Source organism: Marmota marmota, unplaced genomic scaffold, assembly GCF_001458135.2.
Source record: "Marmota marmota marmota unplaced genomic scaffold, marMar, whole genome shotgun sequence".
In the NCBI taxonomy this organism is placed as follows: Eukaryota; Metazoa; Chordata; class Mammalia; order Rodentia; family Sciuridae; genus Marmota; species Marmota marmota.
In genome coordinates this window covers 2,362,304-2,381,781 of record NW_025999891.1, presented here as the reverse complement: position 1 = coordinate 2,381,781, position 19,478 = coordinate 2,362,304, and the positions used below count along the sequence as shown (strand labels likewise).

General features: G+C 46.7%; 1 protein-coding gene and 1 long non-coding RNA gene across 2 annotated transcripts in view; one reads left to right on the top strand and one right to left on the bottom strand.

The window, feature by feature from the left end:
* Positions 1-19,478, bottom strand: part of LOC125613349 — a 40,059-nt gene that overhangs the window by 16,215 nt on the left and 4,366 nt on the right. Inside the window, exons 2-4 of the long non-coding RNA XR_007343890.1 lie at positions 10,099-10,328; positions 4,957-4,959; positions 2,260-2,267 (exon numbers count right to left, since the gene is read on the bottom strand). This is a non-coding gene — a long non-coding RNA (uncharacterized LOC125613349). The remainder of the gene's footprint in view (positions 1-2,259; positions 2,268-4,956; positions 4,960-10,098; positions 10,329-19,478) is intronic.
* The window catches only part of Nxn (nucleoredoxin), a 145,096-nt gene that overhangs the window by 123,927 nt on the left and 1,691 nt on the right, over positions 1-19,478 (top strand). Inside the window, 3 exon segments of the mRNA XM_048793331.1 lie at positions 751-857; positions 13,849-14,028; positions 15,887-16,011. Of these exon segments, the coding sequence (XP_048649288.1) occupies positions 751-857; positions 13,849-14,028; positions 15,887-16,011 (412 nt within the window).

Sequence of the window (19,478 nt, the reverse complement as noted above, 5' to 3'; positions counted from 1 at the left end):
TGGGGGCAAGCCTAAAGGCATGTCGGGCGGAGCAGTCCCTTTTTAAAAAACTTTAAGCAACATCACTTTTATTGAAATATAGTTTCTACACAATAAAAGGAATACCTTTAAGGTACACAATTCAGTGAGTTTTGCCAAATATATTTACCTATATAATTGCATCGTCAAAGTTAAGATACAGAATGTCTCCATCATTCAAAAGATTCCTTTGTGGCTCTTATCAATCAGTCCTCATCCCCAAATTCCAGCTCCAAGGAACCTCGGATGTACTCACTATCACTTGAGTAGTTTTGTCTTCCCTAGAATTTCTTAAACATGGACTCACAGGTGTATGCTTGGTTTTAAATTTATGGTCTTGTACACATCACGGTTCCCTATGCAGAGTAGAAATATCACAGGGAATACAATAGCTGTGTATGTCTGAGCTCCCTGGAATAGTAAGACCTGTCTGGGTTGAAAATGAACATCTAGGCATGAGAATAATTGGTAGGATGTGAGCAAGGGGGATATTGCAGTGGCCAGCCTGGCGCTTCAGTTTGGGCTCCACCTGCTGTGTGGAGGCATTTGCTTCTTGGTGAACACAGAATGGGTAGAACAGAACATTCCCATTGCCTGGTGTCCAAGGAGCATGATGTCATGAACCCCAGCCCTATAGGGGCTTCGGGCACAACTCTGTAATGGGTGGGGAGGACTGAATGGAGGTATATTCTGGATAATAGGACCTTGTTCTCCATGGGTGTCTCTCTGCAGGTCAGAAGAATCATTCAAACAGTACTTCAGTGAGATGCCCTGGCTTGCTGTCCCCTACACTGATGAGGCCCGGAGGTCGCGCCTGAACCGGCTATATGGAATCCAAGGTAGGCATCCCAGGCCCTGACTCCATGTGGCTCCTTAGATGGCAACCAAGGCCCATTGGCCCTCTAGGTTCACCACATCCCTTTCCTTTTTTTTTTTTTTTTTTAAGATTTTTTTAACAATACCTTTATTCCATTTATTTATTTTTATATGGTTCTGAGGATCAAACCCAGAGACTCACATATGCTAGACAAGTGTTCCACCACTGAGCTACAGCCCCAGCCCACATCCTTTTCCCTTTAGCAGAAAAAACAAAAAAACAAAAAACACCTTTATTTCCAGGAATGTTCATATTCTTCACCATCTTAAAAATTACTTGGTGTGGATTTAAGTACTTGTCCTGGTGAGACAGCTACTTCTCACTTTCTGACATAGTAGCTTCTGACATAGGTGGGCCTCGGAACACATGCTCCCAAATGACAAGGCCAAAACAATGAGGTTTTACTGTCAAACAGACCAGTGTGTGACAGAGAGTGACCTTTAGTTCCATCACTCAGAGTTCTTGAGCTTCAGTTTCCTCTTCTGAAAACTGGGGATAATAAATTGTTTAGAGCATGAATATGTATATACATAAAGCGCTTCTCACAATTCCTGAAGCGTCATGGTGGGGCTGAGTGGTGGGTAATAACCTTTTGGGTAAGGAAATTGCTTGAGAGTGTCTAGAACCAGGACTTGTGGTACTAATCATAGTGATTTTCAGAAATAATGATTATTAGCCAGGTATGGTGGCATGTGCCGGTAATCCAGTAACTTGGGAGGCTGAGACAGGAGCCAGCCTCTGCAATTTAGCAAGACCCTTTCTCAAAATAAAAATTGAAAGGACTGTGGCTCAGTGGTTAAGCACCTCTGAATTTAATCCATGGTGTCCACCCCTGCCCCCCCGAAAAAGACTGTGAGAGAAACAAACTGTATTTCTATTCTTTATTATACTAACAACTCCTTCTCATTCTTCAGCAGAATGAATATACTTCATTCAGTACTTTACTTTTTTTTAGTGAAGTACTTACTTGGCAAGTATAAGAATTAAACTAGGAGTTGGTTGTGTTGCTCAGTGGCAGATAGCGTGTCTAGCATGTTTCAGGCCATAGGTTCCATTCCTATCACCCACCCCAAAATTACATGGGGGTTGTCTTTGTCCTTTCTGCCTGCAGGATTCAGTTCTTCACCCTCAAAGTGACTCTGTGATTTTCCTAAAATGGAGATGTGACTGTTTTTTTTTAACTGCACGGCCAGCACATTCCACCTGGCTGAGCCTCAGCCTCTATTCTGGCTTGTGACTTGAAGTGCTCCTTCCCTGGCTACAGTGAGACTCACCAGTAGGTTGGGTAGGACCCAAATCTTTCCTAAGTGTTACCAAGACTTTGTTGTCTCCTAGAGCCATATCCAAGAGCACCTTTGCCCTACCTCTTCTGCTAACCATGGATTTTCCATCTTGGCCTTTTAGTAATTCTGGGAAAACCCTGGGATTTTTCAAATCCCCATTGCCTGTACATACCAGCAGGTGTCTCCGATGTGTGGCCTCCTCTGACTCCCTAACAGAGGCTCCTCAACCACAATCTGGCCTCTGTTCTTCCCCTTCCAGCTATGTGTGTGGGTTGTGTACTAGTATGCAAAAAATATGCTTCTGTGATGTGGTTGAGCCTTGGAATATACTCTCCCAGAGGCATCTCAAAGATAGGCCAAGATTGTCAATTTTCCTTCTCCTGCCAGATGTGGGCACTGTGGATCTTCTCCTAGGATATTGTTTTCTGCTTATTTCTTTCCACATTTATTACCACCACCTTATTGCAGGCCACCAACATCCCAGCCCCACTACAGTGGCCTCGATCAGGTTACTTAACCTCTCTTTGTTCAGTAAAATGGGAATATTTCAGTGTGGGGCAAAAGGTAAGCACATTACAAATATTTGTTGGCTAACACAGAGAGGAATAGAAGGAAAATTTTTATTTTATCACCTAAAGAAGATAAACTTTAGAATATAATAATGTTGAAACAAAGGCAACCAACAATATTAGTAACATATATGGCAAAGAATCCATATTCTTTCATAAAGGAAGCGCTTTCTCCAGATACCAGTTTAAAAAGACAAGACAATTTAGTAGAAGATATAAGATATGAAGCAGACAACTTACCCTATATACATTGTCAGTATGGATGTGAAAAATATTCAGCATAATTTCATGATTTACAGATGAGAACACTAAATTTGCATCTATCACATTTGCAAAGAACCATCCCCTAAAAATGATAATCTAATCCCAGTGTAGGGAAAGATAGCAGATGGCTAGTAGGGATATAAATCAAGAGATTTATAGGGATATAAATTTGGAGAGCAATTTGGCAATATATATCAACAGCCTTGAAAATGACTTGTACCCTTAAGTTACTTTTTTTAAGCAGTTTGATAGCCTTAATTTATAAATCCCACTTATAGGAATTTATTCTCAAGAAATTATCCTAGAGCACCCAGTAAAAGCTAAGCTTAATCAGGTGGTAGTTTTGGTTTTATTCTGTTTCATTTGGGTTTTTGGTACTGGGGATTGGCGTTTGAACCCAGGGCCTTGGACATGCTAAATACACTCTCTACCTCTAAACTACACTCCAGCCCCAGGTTTGGGGATTTATTTATTTATTTATTTACTTACTTACTTATTTTAAGATCTTTTGTATACTTCAAATTTCATTATGGGCCACAATTCTTTCTTTGCGTTAGACCTTAGAAACTCAGCTGAACTCTCCCTCTGATTCTCAGTGGTCAGCGTGCACATGTTATGGACATAGGAGCCATGGTTATTAGGGGTGGCTCAGACAGCCAGACAGCCAGAAAGCAGATGGCCATAGTGGAGGAAGAAGAGAATACAGGGATGAATTTCAGAGGCTCATTCATTTGGGGCAGTTTAGGCCCTGGCAGCGTAAGGATGAGAAGTACATATGTGGTCCCAGACTACAAGAGACCCTTAGCTGAGGATCACAAAGCTGATCTGGAAAGACCTGGTCCTTAGGCAAGCAGCAGCCAGACAGCTAAACTGAAAGAATGTCAGATTCCTCTGGAACCCAGCTCCAGCCATGAGTGTTCTTTGCAGCCCAGCCTCATATTGGACCCTTCCTTTTTCTGGTCTGCCGACTCTATGATGTCCATCCCCTGCCATCTGTGATAATCTCTCTTCAGCTTGGAAATATCTACTTTTCCAACTCCCCACCTCCTACTTCCTCATTCTCTGGCTTCCAACTTCTCCCTGGCACAGTGTTGCCTGCCCCTTGTTTCCTCACGGCAGCATTTAATAGAATAAGTTTCAGAGGAAACCCTGGCTTTAGAGCTACTGATCCAGGAAGACTTCCCAGACGAGGTAGTTGTAGAGCAGGGCCTTATAGAATAGGTGGGGTTAGATGAAGGGTTTGGGACATTAGAGACAAAGGTCAAAATAAACCTTTGGACAAATATTTGTAATGTGCTTACTTTTTGCCCCACACTGATACCTCAGGAAAGCCTGAGGTTTGCTGTTGGGGCAGAGCAGAGATAAGGCTGATGAGGCCGTATCACAGAAATATCACAGAAAGCCTGAGGCATCCTTGGACTTGACCATTTTGACATTTATAGACTGGAAGAGAAATCCCTTAGTCAGGTCATCCACTGATATTTCTGGTGGACACACTGAGTCTTACCCTGGAGCTCAGGACTCTGCTGCCAGGTTGTCTAGCCTCACACAGGCCTGCCCTATGGAGAGGGGAGGAGGCCATCTCCCTGCTTCTGCTCCTCCCAGCCTCACATTGTCACCTATGTAAGGGCATGTGAGATGGGACAGGTGGGAGTCTGTCATCCATGAGGCTTATGCAGCTGGTTTCCCAGTGAAGCACAGGTTGTCATTAAGTTCTTGTGCAGTGTTTCACATTGATCTTACCATTCAGAAACCTTCTTCTCACAAGTACAAGTTCAGGCAAGCTTTCATCCCACTAGTTACCAAAGCAGCCTGAAGTGGGCCGCAGGGCTGCTGAGAACATGCCTCTACAGCCCTACACAGGCTGGACCCGGGTCTAGGGATGCAGAGCAGGGCCAGCTGGAAACTTACCCATGACCACCAACAGAGGTCCCATGGCCATCACATCCTTCCCCTCGTTCCTTTCCCCTCTTCCAGCCGCTTTCCTCAGCGGACCTGTATTAGTGGCAATATAGATAGCTCTCCTGAATTCCGCAAGTGTCCCCCTGTGCCATGAAACTTTCCTGTAACTTCATCAGGTTCCATGTCTCTGAACAGCCCCACCCCCTCTCCTCATTCGCAGTCTCATCCTTACTCTCCAAGCCTCCACCTTTGTTCTAGTTTCTTGCTCTTCGTCTCTTCCATTTTTTCTTTTCTTCCCACCCCCCTTGTATAGTGTTAGAGATTGAACCCAGGGCCTCACACATGTAGGTAGGTCCTCTACTACTGAGCCACACTCCAGCCCCTCCTCCAGCTCCTTTTCACCTCATGATATACTCAGATCTATCTTAGCCATAAAACAAACAAAACAACAACAATCATCACCCACTAAGCGACTAGCTCAGTCTGCTAGGGCTGCCAGGACAAAAGACCACACACTGGGCAGCTTAAACAAGACTTTATTTCTCACAGTCTTGAGGCTGGAGAACCAAGATAAGGTGATAGTAGATTTGTGTCCTGGTGAGAGTTTTCTTCCTGCCTTGCAGATAGCCAGCTTCTCCCTGTGTCCTCATGGCAGAGGAAGAGAGCTTTGATGTCTCTTCTCCTCACAAGGAACCAGCCCTATCAGATCAGGAGTTCTCTTCCCTTCTACCCCCTTGATTTTGGGTTTTGCTGTGTTGCTCAGGCTGGTTTTGAACTCCTGGGCTCAAGTAACCTTACTGGCTCAGTAATGTTACTGAGTAGCTGAGTAGCTGGCTGGGATAAGGGCATTTGTCACTCCACCTGGCTTTTGAATTTTTAATTCTATGTATATATTTAGGAAATTGTAGTAGTTTCTTGTTAGGGATCTGTTGAACCCATTTACAAACTTCGAGTTTACTCCTTTAAACATTTCTAACTGATTTATATACTTAAATCTCTTAAAAATATTTAATTGAAGGACAAACAAAATGTTCTTTGGTGTTTGAGTCCATCTACCAACTCCAGTAAATTAGACATAGATATGATGATTCTTAGGTTATCTTAAATGTAGAATTACTGTCACAGGGTCCAACTTAAAAATCTCAAAAGTCTACAGAGTGCACTCCTACAATTCCATTGGCTCACGAGGCTGAGGCAGGAGGATCACAAGTTCAAAGTCAGTCTCAGCAACTTAGCAAGGCCCTAAGCAACTTAGTGAGATTCTGTCTCAAAATAAAAAACAAAGTAAAAAATATAAAGGACTGGAGAGGTGGTTTAGTGTTTAAGCACCCCTAGGTTCAATTTCCAAACAAAACAAAACGCAAGTTTGCATTAAGTTCTCGATAATGTATTTTAATATTGGAATCCTAGGATGGACCTGTTACTCTAACAGACCACATTCTCTTAATTAAATCTAAATCTTGAGTTATATACTAAATGTGCTTGGATTTTTTGATATATAAAAACACAAATGAGTTTGATATTTTCTAAACTTAATTCTAGATCTTCCTAGGTTTGAAAGATGCCCACTTAAGATTATTCCAACTCTTTGAAACTATCTTCTCAGTGCATCAAGTTTGCAAGTAACCAGCTTTCCTGCCCAACCCACAGCCTGTTTATAGTGCCATGTCCTTGCTCTCAATTAGGTTGCTCCTCTCACCTTCAGAGCCCTGGTTTAATTGGTATCACTGCTCTCTCTGGTCTTAGAAGCTGATAGCTCCCCCTACAGGATGCACCATCCCTCCACTGAACGTTGCTTGGCCTCTGTGGATGCCTACAGGTCTGCAGTCTAGCTCTAAATACCTTCAGCCTTGAAGGAGCTGTTTTCTTTCATACTCTATTCTAGGATCACAAAATTGTCAGTTTTTTTTTATTGAATCTGAATATTTCTGATCTTTTGTGTAACTCTGTGCTTATAACTTCATGTTTAGATGTAAATGCACACGTGCGTGTACACGTGTACAAGCACACACGTACGTAGCAGGCTTCTGGCTCTGTGAGTGTCCAGTCTTCAGCAGATCACACAGGGCTGTCTCTGGGTGAGCGCCTGCTTCCTGTGTGGCTCTTCCTGTGTGCGTGGGGCTCTCATTCCACTTCTCTCTCTCTTCACTTACCATTATGCTTTCTGTTTTTGTTTTGGTACTGGGGATTGAACCCGGGAGATTTTACAACTGGCTACACGCCCAGCCCATTTTATGTTTCATTTTAAGACAGGGTCTTGCTACCTTGCTGGTTGAGTTTGCCCCTGGTTGGATGGCACAAATGCCTTGCCGCTGCCAGCTGACTGGTTGCTGTGATTGTTTTGGGTGTCGTGGACCTAGCCCAGGCTGTGTGAACTGGTGGTCTTCACAGGGCTACCCGAGCTCACCGAGGACCTGGCATTTAGTTTCTATTCATTTCCTTTGTATTATGGGCATAGCTGGCTTCCCCTGGGTCTAAGGCCTATCTACTCCCAGGATTTTATGCAGACTGGGGAGTTTGTGGCCTTATAAGCTGTTTAAAAATGCCTTTCTAAGGAAACCATTTAGACACACTTGGCAAAGGGCAAATCCCATTAGCAATTGTCTAAGTAATCCTGGGGTGTCATAGAACACCCTGTTCTTTGCAGCTCATAGGCTTAGTGTCCCTTCTCTCTTGGGCTAGGGGCTCTAACTGGTTTTGTTTCCCTCTGCCTGTCCCCTGCCCCCAGCCTTTGGGAGGACAGGCAGCCTAAGGGCTGTGCAGGGTCTGGAGAGATGCCTGTCCACCCCTGCCCCTGGCAGAATAGCCTCTGGCCAGCAAACAGCCCTGAGGGGAGGGCCACCAGGCCAGCGGCTTTGGCCTAGTGGCTGGGAGGCCACAGGGTGAGGGCCCTTTGCTGCCCTAACATTGAGTTTTCAGTTTCTCTTTTTTTCTTGCTCCATCCTTCTCCTCCACTCTTTCTTCTCCCTTTCCTTTTTCCTTTCCTTCTATTTCCCTCTTTTTTCCTCTCTCCCTTCCTTTGCCCTCTTTCTTGCCCTTTAAAAAAATGGATTTGAAGCAAAAATCTGTAGATATAAAAAGGACACATTTGGAACTTAGATTTCTTTCTTTCTTTTTTTTTTTTTTTTTTTCTATCAGTAGAAGGCAAGCTGCCGATTCTGGGATTTTTTTTTTTTTTTTTTTTAAGCTAAATCTCAGTATTCAAAGGGCTGGTGCGGCCTGTCTAGAACTGGCCCCGTCAGCTGCTGAGAGCACGTTGGGGGCAGCCTGGGAAACTACTCAGCGGCCTTGGTGTTCTATTTTGTATGTCGTGTTTAATTGTGAGAACACAGAAAAAGGCAAGTAAGGGCAGAGAATACTGTAATAAACACCCATGGGCCTCCACCCCCCCCCCCATGGACATTTTTGCTCAGGTATTTAAAATATAAACAAATGGGCTCCTGGCCCTGTGTTCAGTCTGTAGCATCCGAAAGTGATATAAAGAAAACACAAATGAATGGGAGCATTACAGACAAAGGGGAGGGTCCTTTTATTCTCCTTCCTTTCTCTTTCCTCTTCCCTGGGGAAACACTGCCATACATTTAATGTGTAACTTCACAAGCTGTTTCCACATTTTTCCTGCATATATATGAATCCATGAATAATATATAGTTTTGCTTGGTGTATCGTTTAGGAGCATGCTTAAAATGCTGTCATGCTGAAATATCGTCTTGCAACTTGCTTTTCTCACTTACCAGTGTGTTTTCAAGACTTACTCCTGTTGACCTTTATATCTAGTTCATTTATTTTCAGTTCTGGAAAGTGTTCCATTATATGAATGTACCAGTTGATGTATCTGTTTCACTGCTAATGGGCAGTTGGTTGTTTCTAGATTTTTTTCTAAATTGTTCATGCCTGTCTCCTGGCACAGACACCGCCCTGAGCAGCTTTTGGACCTGTTGGCCCAGTTCAAGTATGTTCAGAACCATCCCTGGGACCTCTTGTGGGTTTCTCTGAGTTTCACCCAAACCAGCTGCTTTCTTCCCCTCCTTAGCTCTCTCAATAAGGGAAAGTTTGGGGGAACCAGTAAGAGGAGAGGAAAAAGGATCTGACAAACAACTGGCAATGATCTGGCTAAGACATGGGCTTGTATTTCATTCTTATCCAACCCTGCTGCCCTTCAGTTCTGATTTTTCATTCTATGTTAATGCATGCATCATGATACCATATAAGAAAACCTAAGCTTGCCTTGTGTGTGCCAGGCCCTGGGTTTGATTGCCAGTATGACAAAACAAAAAAGAAAACCCAAATATATATACAGCTTATCTCGCCCACTCTTCTGCCTTGCTAGCATAACTGTTTCCACTTTTCTGAGTTCTTTTGGTCTCTGTCAGTACACACAGGTACTTATTTGCAGTTGTAACGTACAAGTAGCATATTTTCCTTAACAATATGTTACAAACCATTTCCATGTTGCTACAGTCTTCATAATGACTGTTTTCATGATCACATAGTATTTTTCCCTGCCATGTGCCCTAACACATGCTTCCTGTCTTAGCATCTGCTTTTCTGTTGATTTCTCCTCCGATTGGGGAATTATTCCAAGTACCCTCAGGTCATGCTGCCATCCAGATGCAAAGAAACCTGGGTTGCAATCCTATGTGTCTTTCTCCCTCTCCCCAAGGTCCCAGATGGTTTCAACTTTTTTGCCCTGTCACCTCCACAAACTCTATCTCTTTAGCAATAGAAAAATAGTCTCAGTACACTTAGCTTCAAGATTGTTCTAAATAGTCACAAATAGGCTCCTCCCATGAGGAATGAATGAGCTGGCTTCATAGGCCTCATTGTTCCTTCTTTGTGTTCCCCCCCACACACACACACCTGGTTGAACTGAGGATTGAACACAGAGGTGTTCTGCCACTGAGCTTTATCCCCAGCCCTTTATATTTTTTGAGACAGGATCTCATGAAGTTGCTGAGGCTGGCCTTAAACTTGCCATCCTCCTGCCACAGCTTCCCAAGTACTGGGATTACAGGCTTCTTAGGAACCGCTTGAGGTCCAGCCCAGCTCCCTAAGGCTAGGAGCTTGGACCTGAGCCCTCTTTAGGAAGATAACCTGTTTGTTCTAAGCCTGAAACTTAAGTTTGAGTTGGCACAAATAAAAGAGCACCAACCCCATGCGTGACAGGCATCACTGTTCCTGAGACTCTTGAGAGCTTGTTTGGAGGTTCTAGCAGGGGAGCGCAGCTACTCATATACCCTTGACCGAAGAATGGTCCTCCTCTATCGGGGAAGGTCATCCTCTTTGACCCAGCACGCAGCTTCGGGAGGGACGCACATGGAGTGGTGAGGGAGGAAGGGGACACCCGCCTAGCCAGCCAGATCAGCCGAATCAACCCTGGCGATCAATGGGGTGACAGATGTCGCAGCCAGATAGCTTTCACATCCTATTCCTGGGACTCTTGCTGTAGTATTGACATTGTCTCTCTTCTGTTCTTCAGATAACTTCCCCAGCCCAGCCTGAGGGTTCTTTGCTTTCAGTAGAACAAGGCACCAGTTCTCTACACCTCCACTTCTCAAATCATCAGTTTAGAGATGGCATTTTAAAAAATGAACTGATTTACAATAATAGCCAATACTTAATGGAGCACTTACTATATACATGATCTTCTGCTAGAAACATTTTTACATTTAAATCTTGTTTATTCCTCCCCACAACAATTAAGACAGAATTATGCCATTATCTGCATTTGATAGCTGTGGAAATGAGGCTCAAAGAAATTAAAGGACTTGCCTGATCTTCCTTAGAGTCTCAACTGTCCTTTCCCTCAACATCCCAGCCATCCAGGCTGGGAACAACAAGCCCTAGCTAAGCAGCAATGAGTTGTCCATTTTTCATTCCCTTGCAAGAAGCTCCTTGATGGTGTGGAAGATGTTTTGTTTAATGCCATCAATTAGAAGTTTGCCATTCCTTGTAAGTTCCTGTTGAGGTGTTGTCTTACTTTCTCTTGAGAAGTCTTGACTTTAGAGAACCTACTTCAGGGACTGCATGATGGAGAAGCAATTTCAGCCTCTTTCCCTACTGTTTTGGAAGGAAGACAGGAGGGAAGAAGGTGGTACGCGAAGCTGCTTCTACAGGGACTCTTCCTGGTCCTAGTTAGGAGAGTCCCCATGCAGGTGCTAGAAGAATCCTCAGCAAAGGCAGTGGCCTGACAGAGAACTGCAGCTTTTGCAACAGGCAGACAGGGTTCCTGTCCCAGCAAGACCACTGATTAGCTGGGTGACAGTGGATAGGCCACTTGACTATCCATAAGTCAGGGATAGTGGTTCTCCCTGCAGTCACCTGTTATGACGATTAAGTGAGGTAGCATCTGTGTCCTGCCTGGCACAGAGCAGACACTCCACACAGGCGAGTTCCCTTTTCTAGACCTCTGATTCAGCATCAGAGGAAAGCACACTCTTCTGGCTATAGGGCCAAAACCAGAGGTCAGTTGAAGGGGACCAGCCAGGCACAGTGGGCGTGGATTTTTCCCCATCCATGTGCCAAACACAGGGGTTTCTCTGGGTCAGAGACTGACTATAGATATTTTACTGAGTGAGTTTCTGTTTATGTACCACAGTCACATGCCTGACACTGTCTTGTCCCTGTGTACCTCATTGTCTAGGGTTTTTAGACACAGGCTTTCGTGCTCTAATTACCAACATGAAGGGATTTTGCTTGTGCATGGCCAAGGGGAAGAGGTGGGGAGACCCAGGCCCAGAGGATCTGGCCCTTGGTGGAATCAGCAGGAGATTCACCAGCAACCAGCTGGAGCTCTGTACTTTTGTTCCTCATGGGTGTGGACCCAAGAGACTTTGGCTATGATAACAAAGAAGGCCCCTTACCATAGTCCCTCGGAGAGGCTGAGGCTCTGACCCGGGAATTGGCCTGCTTGACCAGCAATCTTCCCTTTTCTCCTTCCTTATCCATTCTCTGTGCCTGCCTGTGCTCCGCAGACCAGCTCTACATCTTGAGTGCAGGCTACGAACTGGCCAGCTGATGTGTCTAATCATAGCCGTGGATGGCTCTGGTGTGACCCAGTGCTTATAACCGCCTGATTTCAGAAACACACCAGCTTGATTAAAAGCCAAGGCTTTTTTGAGATTGCAGTGTGGCGATGTGGAAGACTCATCTGTAGCTGGCTGGCCCCAAGTAGCCCACAGCCCTGGGCCCCCTTCAGGCCTCTGACTCAAGTCCAGGTCCTGATCCCCAGGGATGAAGACACACCTGACATGGGGCCCAGCCTCGAGGGGAAAGCGCAGCTAACAGTATGAGGCTGGAAATGCCTGGACTCATGCTCAGGAGTCCTCTTCATCACCAGTGCATCTTCAAAGTCCCCGAGGAGACGCTGTGTGTCTGTGTGTGATGTGATGGGAATGGCAGTCCTCAGGAGCCCATTTCTCTCTGGACCTCTCCCCTAACACACCCAGCCACTTCTTCTAATAGTTAGAACATAATGGTTTTGTTTATTCCTTTTGAAGATGGGCCCACCGCTGCATGCCCGCTGGGCTGGCTGCCTCTGCAGGTTACAAAGCACCAAGGCCATATTTCTGGTACTTCGGTGTTCCCCTCATAGAGAAGTAAAATGTCAGTGGAGCAAATTACTGACCAAATACTTAGCAATCTATAAATATTAAATTGCTCTGGCTTTCATATAAAATTCAAGCTCTGGTCTGCCGTGGAGGAGAGGCACCTGGATAGCTCCAAAGGAGAGGGGACCAACTGCCAATGGAGAGACACATGTCCTCAAAGGACAGGGCCAAGGCTGACTCTGTGGTTGGTGGGGGTAGCCCCGGCTGGAGGAGAATGGGGGTGGTGGCAAACTTAGAGGTGACCATAACTCAGGATGGGTTTTCTCTAAGTGTTCACTTGAGGCTTTGTGTGTGTGTTGGGCCGGGGGCGGGGGGTGGTGGTGGTGGTTGTTGCCGACGAACTGCAATACATTTATTTTTTTAAAATATACATATATTTATTTTAGTTGTAAATGGACCTTTATTTTATTTATTTATATGTGGTGCTGAGACTCGAACCCAGGGCCTCCTACATGCTAGGCAAGCACTGTTCCACTGAGCCACAATCAGAGCCCCTGCAATGCATTTCTTATTCCAGCCCAAGACTCCCATGCACTGCTCCCTCTGGGGACTGTCTCTCTCAGAGCATGTATCAGAGCCTCCACAGGCAGCAGGGCTGGGACTGGAGAGTGGGGGCCACAAAAGGCCAGGGCTGGCAGCATGGCTTCTCTTCCTCCCTCACTTGTGTGGCTACAGCCTTGGCCGTAGGCTCCTCCCCTGCTCACTGTGGTGCGCCCCCCCCCCCACTGCCTGTGTGAGGACTCTGCTCCATCTGTTGCTTAGTGCTGCGTGTGCGTCTATGGCAGGGGTGCCATGTGGGAGTGTGTGTGAGTTCTAACATCATCTCGGTCAGCTTTAGACTCCCTGCAAGTGCGGAGGTCTCCTGTGCCATTAGGATCACTTTAGGATGCCACCAATGATCAGCTGCTCTCATGTGCCAAGACCCTGTACTAATATTTTTGCTTCTGTTTTGCGGTGCTGGAGGTTGAACCCAGGGCCTTGTGTGTGCCAGGGAAGCACTCCACCACTGAGCTCCTCCCCGGGGCATGTGCCTAATTCTTTACATGCTCTTGATGGAACCAGAAAAGGTAGGAACTACAACACCTTTACCACATTGCAACTGAGGGCACTGAGGCCTAGACAGGCTGGTGACTTGTCAGCGTTTTATGGAGAGGTTCCAGGCAGAACCACAGCAGTTCTGTAGCCATTTAGTGGCTGACCTGAGGCTTTCCAGCTTGGGGACCCAGATTCTTAACTCTGAGACTGCATTGTGTCTCCAGACACACCTCCACTCCCAGGCCAGTGGCCAAGCTAGTGTGAACTCTGTCTCTCTCTCTCTCTTGCAGGCATCCCCACGCTCATTGTGTTGGACCCACAGGGGGAGGTGATCACCCGGCAGGGACGGGTGGAGGTGCTCAATGATGAGGACTGCAGGGAGTTTCCATGGCACCCCAAACCCGTGCTGGAGCTCTCTGACTCCAACGCTGTGCAGCTCAACGAGGGGCCCTGCCTCGTCCTTTTTGTAGGTATGGAGCTCAGTGGCGGGACAGAGGGAAATGGGCCAGAATGGATCTCACTGGGGGTGGTGCCTGTCCCTGAAGCCTCTTTGCTGCCCCAGGCTGAGCCCAGGCCTTTGTCTCTCCCTACCAGCCTTGCTTTTGACCCCAATGATTTATTCATGGCTCTTCCCCTGTGGGAGGTGGTCTAGGACGGCTGCTGTGCTTGGGCTGCCAGCTGGGCAGAATAGGCCAGGCCAGGAGGATGCCCCTACTCCCACCCCCTAAGAAAGAGGCGGGGCTGTCTGCACTGCAGCTGCAGGAGGCTGGGCCCCCTTGAGCCTGGCTCACTCCCACCTGCTTCTGTGTTCCTCTGTGCTCTGAGGAACTGCTAACAGCCAGAGGCTGTTAGAGCCAGCCCAGGGCAGTGTTCTTGGCTCTCTCTTTTCCCTGTAGCCAAATGCAACTCTCATTTGGGTGCTGTGTTCAGCCTGGGCAAGAGGCAGAGAAACATTCACGTGAGGTCTCTGCAGCCTTTTGGGATGACCCAGGTTGCTTTTGCAAACTAAGCAACTGCTGGCCAAGAGCCACCTTCCCCTCGGCCTAAGGACTTGTTGCTCCCCTCCAGATGAACTGCCGTATTAGGACATGGCTGAGATGTGCCATATCTGCTTCACCGAGGGTCAGGGAGTATATTCCTCATCCTCCCGATTCTCTGAAGTCTGGTTTAGGGGCTCTCAGGAGGGAAGCCAATAAGCAGACCTGAAGGAATTCTTAAGCCAACTGACTTGTAGCCTGGGTCAGAGTTGTGGGGATGGTGCCTGCCTGGAGAGAGGTGGCCTTGGAAAAGGGCCTGCTGCAGGCATACACACAACATCTGTGGCCAGTTAGAAAACAATTCTGAACCCAGGATGAATTAGGAACCTCAGGACCATCTGCAGCAATGTGGAAAGGGTCATAGAGAGGCAAAGCAAACTAAATGGAGATCCAGAGTGTGTCCTGCTCTCTCTGCACACCACAAACTTATCATGTGGTGTAGCATGTATGAATGGAATCCCTCCACCACTGAAGCCTACTTTTATCACTTGGGGATACTGCCTTTGCTCTTGGCTACAGGTTTCAGCAGCTTGAGCCCTGGGACCCTCTACATGGCCACTTCCAGTCTGTGTTCTCCCATGTAGCCAGTCTTCCCCTTCCAGGAGAGTCTGGCTGTTCGCTGTGGAGGTGGCATCACAGCAGCTGTGGTACCCTCACCCCAGCACCATGAAACCCACTAAAGAAATCACAGTCCTCAACCTCAACTGTACCACCACTTCTGCCATTTTCACTGGGAATCTGGAGGTTCCCAGGTCATGGCTTCTGGTTCTATGATTGAGAAGAAAACTACCAGATACTTCAGGTCCTGGCTTAGAGGAAACCCAGCTTTTAAAGAATTCAGTGAAGGAGCTGGGGTTGTGGCTCAGCGGTAGAGCGCTCCCCTTGTACACGAGAGACCTTGGGTTTGATCCTCAGCATCGCATACAAATAAATTAATAAAATAAAGATATAAAAAAAAGAAGAAGAAAAAAAGGCTTAAAAAAAAAAGAATTCAATGAAAAGCATTGTCTGGCTGGGGCATTGTGTCACTCAGTGAGGCTAATTGTTCCTGGTGAGCCCTGTGCAGTAGAGCTCTGTTAGAGCCTGCTTTGCTGCTAGTACGTGTGTGTGTGTGCATACATGTGTGCATGTGTGTAGGCCCACTCATGCACACGGAAAGTTATATTTATGTCTAAGAGGAGGTTCTTTTCCATTCAGAGGCTGTTTAGATGGGTGTTTCTCCAGCTCCCCAGGCCTTTGGGGGTGGTAGGTGACAAGCCAGAGTTTGTTGTTTCGTTTTCCCCCATCACAGATTCTGAGGATGATGGAGAATCTGAGGCAGCCAAACAACTGATTCAGCCAATAGCTGAGAAGATCATCGCCAAGTACAAAGCCAAAGAGGAGGAGGCACCACTTCTATTCTTTGTGGCTGGGGAGGTGAGTGTGGAGAGAGGATATGGCCCTGGCTCTCTTAGCTGGGGACTTTTAGGATATAATAGTGGCCTCTAGGAAGTTTGAGGGGACCTCTGGGACCAAGCTGATTATGCCACAGACCAATGTGGAAGAAAAGACATGTCATTAGACATGGAAAACCATTTCCTACCCCTGCTGCTTCCTTTTCCCCTCCTTTTTGCAACAGTACCAAGCCCTCTCAGGGCCGCTGCCACACAGGCTGCTGGGGAGAACAGCCGCCAAAAACTTTCACAATCCACCCTCTCTCCGGTGGTGCTTGGTCAGAACCATGCCCTGGGTGCTTTATAAAGTGTGGACTGGTTTAGGTTCTCTGCACCAGCCTGCAAAATGAGCTTAGCTCTTTACTGGGATTCTGGTTTTGGCCGTAGTTGGGAGTACAGTTAGTTACCAGCCAGCCCAGGAAGAGGATCAAGTTTGGAAACTGTTGTCATCCCCAATCCCTTTCAACCAAGGCCTGGCCCTTGAAGGCCCCCACAGTTTGGACCAACAGGGAACTTTTCCCAGGGTTAGAAGGGAGCCCTGGAGAGGAGGGAACCTCCAACCCGCTAGCCGCTTCGTTCAGTAAGATGGACATGTGTGCATGCGCGGTGCGCAGGCGTCTATCCCACAGGATCCCCTTCTGCGCATGCTCATGGCGTGCCCCCTGAAAAAGTCATTGACACTTGGTTAGACTACCCTTGCCTCCTTCATTCACCCATCTGTACCTCTAGTTGGTAGGAGCCCACACGCTCATTTCACGCTGTTTGGATCCCAGGAGAGGCTGGAGAAGACAGGCAGCAGCCAGACACCCTGAGCCACCCATTCATCACTTCCTCAATAGCTGCCCCTGCAGGCCCTAGAGGGCCCCTCGCAGGCAGCTCAAGTCGCCCTGCCCAACCCTGGGATGGAAAGGAACAAAGAGGGTTCACAGGCCCTGAGGCTCACTAGCGCTGCACACAAAGCGCCCAGCGAGGCTGCTCTGCATTTATTAAACTCTAACCCCACAGAATGGCTCCAAAGAAAAGATGGGTGCAGAACAGAAAGGGCTGAGTCCCTGTGGGGCGGGGCTTTAGAAAGTGGCTGAAAAGGGGCCTTTACGGAAACCCAGGCACTGGGCCAAGTGCTTCACCTGCTTGTTTCCTTTGTACCTCACCTCTCTGCCTGGGAACATAAACATCGTCCTGTCTCACAGAGGAATAAAGTAAGGCTCCAGCCAGATGAAGGGTTGCCCTGAAACTGCTCCCTGGGCTCTCTCTGAGAGGGCTGGGGTTGCTGGCCTTTGGTTTACCCTCACAGAAGCTCCATGTGTTAGGAACCTCTGTCAAATCCATTTTGTTAAATACATTTGACAGGGGCTAGGACCTGGGCTGGAAGTTCTTGCCAGGGTCACATAGGAAGTAGGTAGCGAGGGAGGGAACTGAAATGAGATTACCATGACTCCAGGAACAGTGCTCTTCCTCTTTCTGTCCATGTGTTCTGACAAATGGACCTGCTCATGCCCAGAGGAAGGAGGCTCCCTGGACCAGAAAACTGGACAGAGGCATCTGAGTCATCTGCGGCTTTTGTCCCACCTGGCTGCATGTTCTTCCTGTGCATTTCACGTGGGCTTCTGGCCTTTTGGGCTTTCCAGGTTCCAGTTCTCTGTCCTTAGGCTCAGAAGCAAGGCAGCATGGAAGGAAGGGGGCCAGGCAGAGGAAGATGGAACATCGAGCATTGACTGAGCCCAGGACTTTGTCTCAATCATATCCCTGTGGCAGGCAAAAGTTATCCCCTCTGAAACCCTGGTGGACATTAAAATTCATCCATGTGGTTTGATTGGAGGGATCCAGGGAGGGCAAGCAGTGGAACACTTGGCTTGTGCAGGCCTCCTAATGGGAATGAGACATAAATTATTTGTCCAGGTGTCTCCCTTTATTTATCATGAAGACTTTTTACTAACTCACATGAAGGGCCTGAATTGGGGGAAGAGTGCCTGAGAAATTGAATCACACAGCATTGCTGGGAAGTGCATGGTGTTTTAGGGGGCAGGAAAGGTCATCTCACTAATAGTCTACCTAAAGATTTGCCATGGATACATGAATTTTATTTTTGTCTTAGAAATCAGTGAGTCATGGGCTGGGGTTGTGGCTCAGCAGTAGAGTGCTCGCCTAGCATGTGCAAAGCCCTTTGTTCGATCCTCAGCACCACATAAAAATAAATAAAATAAAGGTATTGCATCCAACTACAACTAAAAAATAAATATTAAAAAAAGAAATCAGTGAGTCATAAATTTTATGCTTCCTGCTCACCTCCATCTGAGACCAAGAATAATCCAAGCCCCTTTTCGGCAAAATGTTTGTTTTAGTCAGTTTTTTTGATGCTTTAACTAAAAGATCCGACAAGAAAAATTTTAGGATGTAAAGTTTTTTGGGGGGCTCATGGTTTCAGAGGTCTCAATCCATAGAGAGCAGGCTCCATTCCATGGGGCTTAAGGTGAGGCAGAACATCATGGTGGAAGAGTGTGGCAGAGGGAAGTGGTTCACATGGTGATCAACAAGCATAGAGACTCCACTTGCCAGATACAATATATACACCCCATAGTCATGCCCCCAATGCCCACCTCCTCCAGCCGCACCCTACCCACCTTCAGTTACCACCCAGTTAATCCCATCAGGGAATTAATTCAATAATTGGGTTAAGGCTCTCATGACCCAATAGTTTCTCCTCTAAACCTTCTTGCGTTGTCTCATACATGAGCTTTTGGGGGACACCTCATATCCAAACCATAACAGTGTCTGTCTTTTTCATTGGGTTTAGAATATTGTGCATTTTGTAGGGAAATGACTTCAGGATGGGTATGTAAAGTCCATTGACTGTTATCTACCTCATGGGGGTCAGTGTCATGAAAGGTAACCTTAAATGGTTGCTCCCTGACAAAACCTTTTTCTTGTCTTTGGATTTGTGTTTGCATTTATATTTGAATCAGGCAGTATCTGATATGAGGGAAGTTCACCCGCACAGCTGCTGGGAATGTACAAGAAAGTGTCCATGTCCTTCTCAAACAAATACAGTGAAGCAGTGTAACCTTGGTGCTTGCGCAGCTATGTTTAGAGTTGGCCAGCTATGTGCCTCCTGCCTTCTTTGAAACCATGGGGTGGTGGGTAGTGAGTTGTTTTTTGTTTAAAAACTTTCCAGAATTGAAGTTCAGATGGCCTCAGAAAAGCCACAGTAGAGTTAGCAAGTAATTGAGACTTGCTTGCAAAAATAAACAATCAAAAGACATCACATTTTTAAAAAGCAGAAGATATAACCAGAGTTGCTTTCATGCTAATAAAGATGATTTGCTTGATGGTTTGGGGGATCTGAGGGAATTTTTTGAAGTGGTCTCCCCATAACAGGGCACGGTCTCCTGCTGCCTGTGCCAAGAACCCACCTCTCCTTGAGGGTAGCCTGCTCTTCAGGATGATGGAATT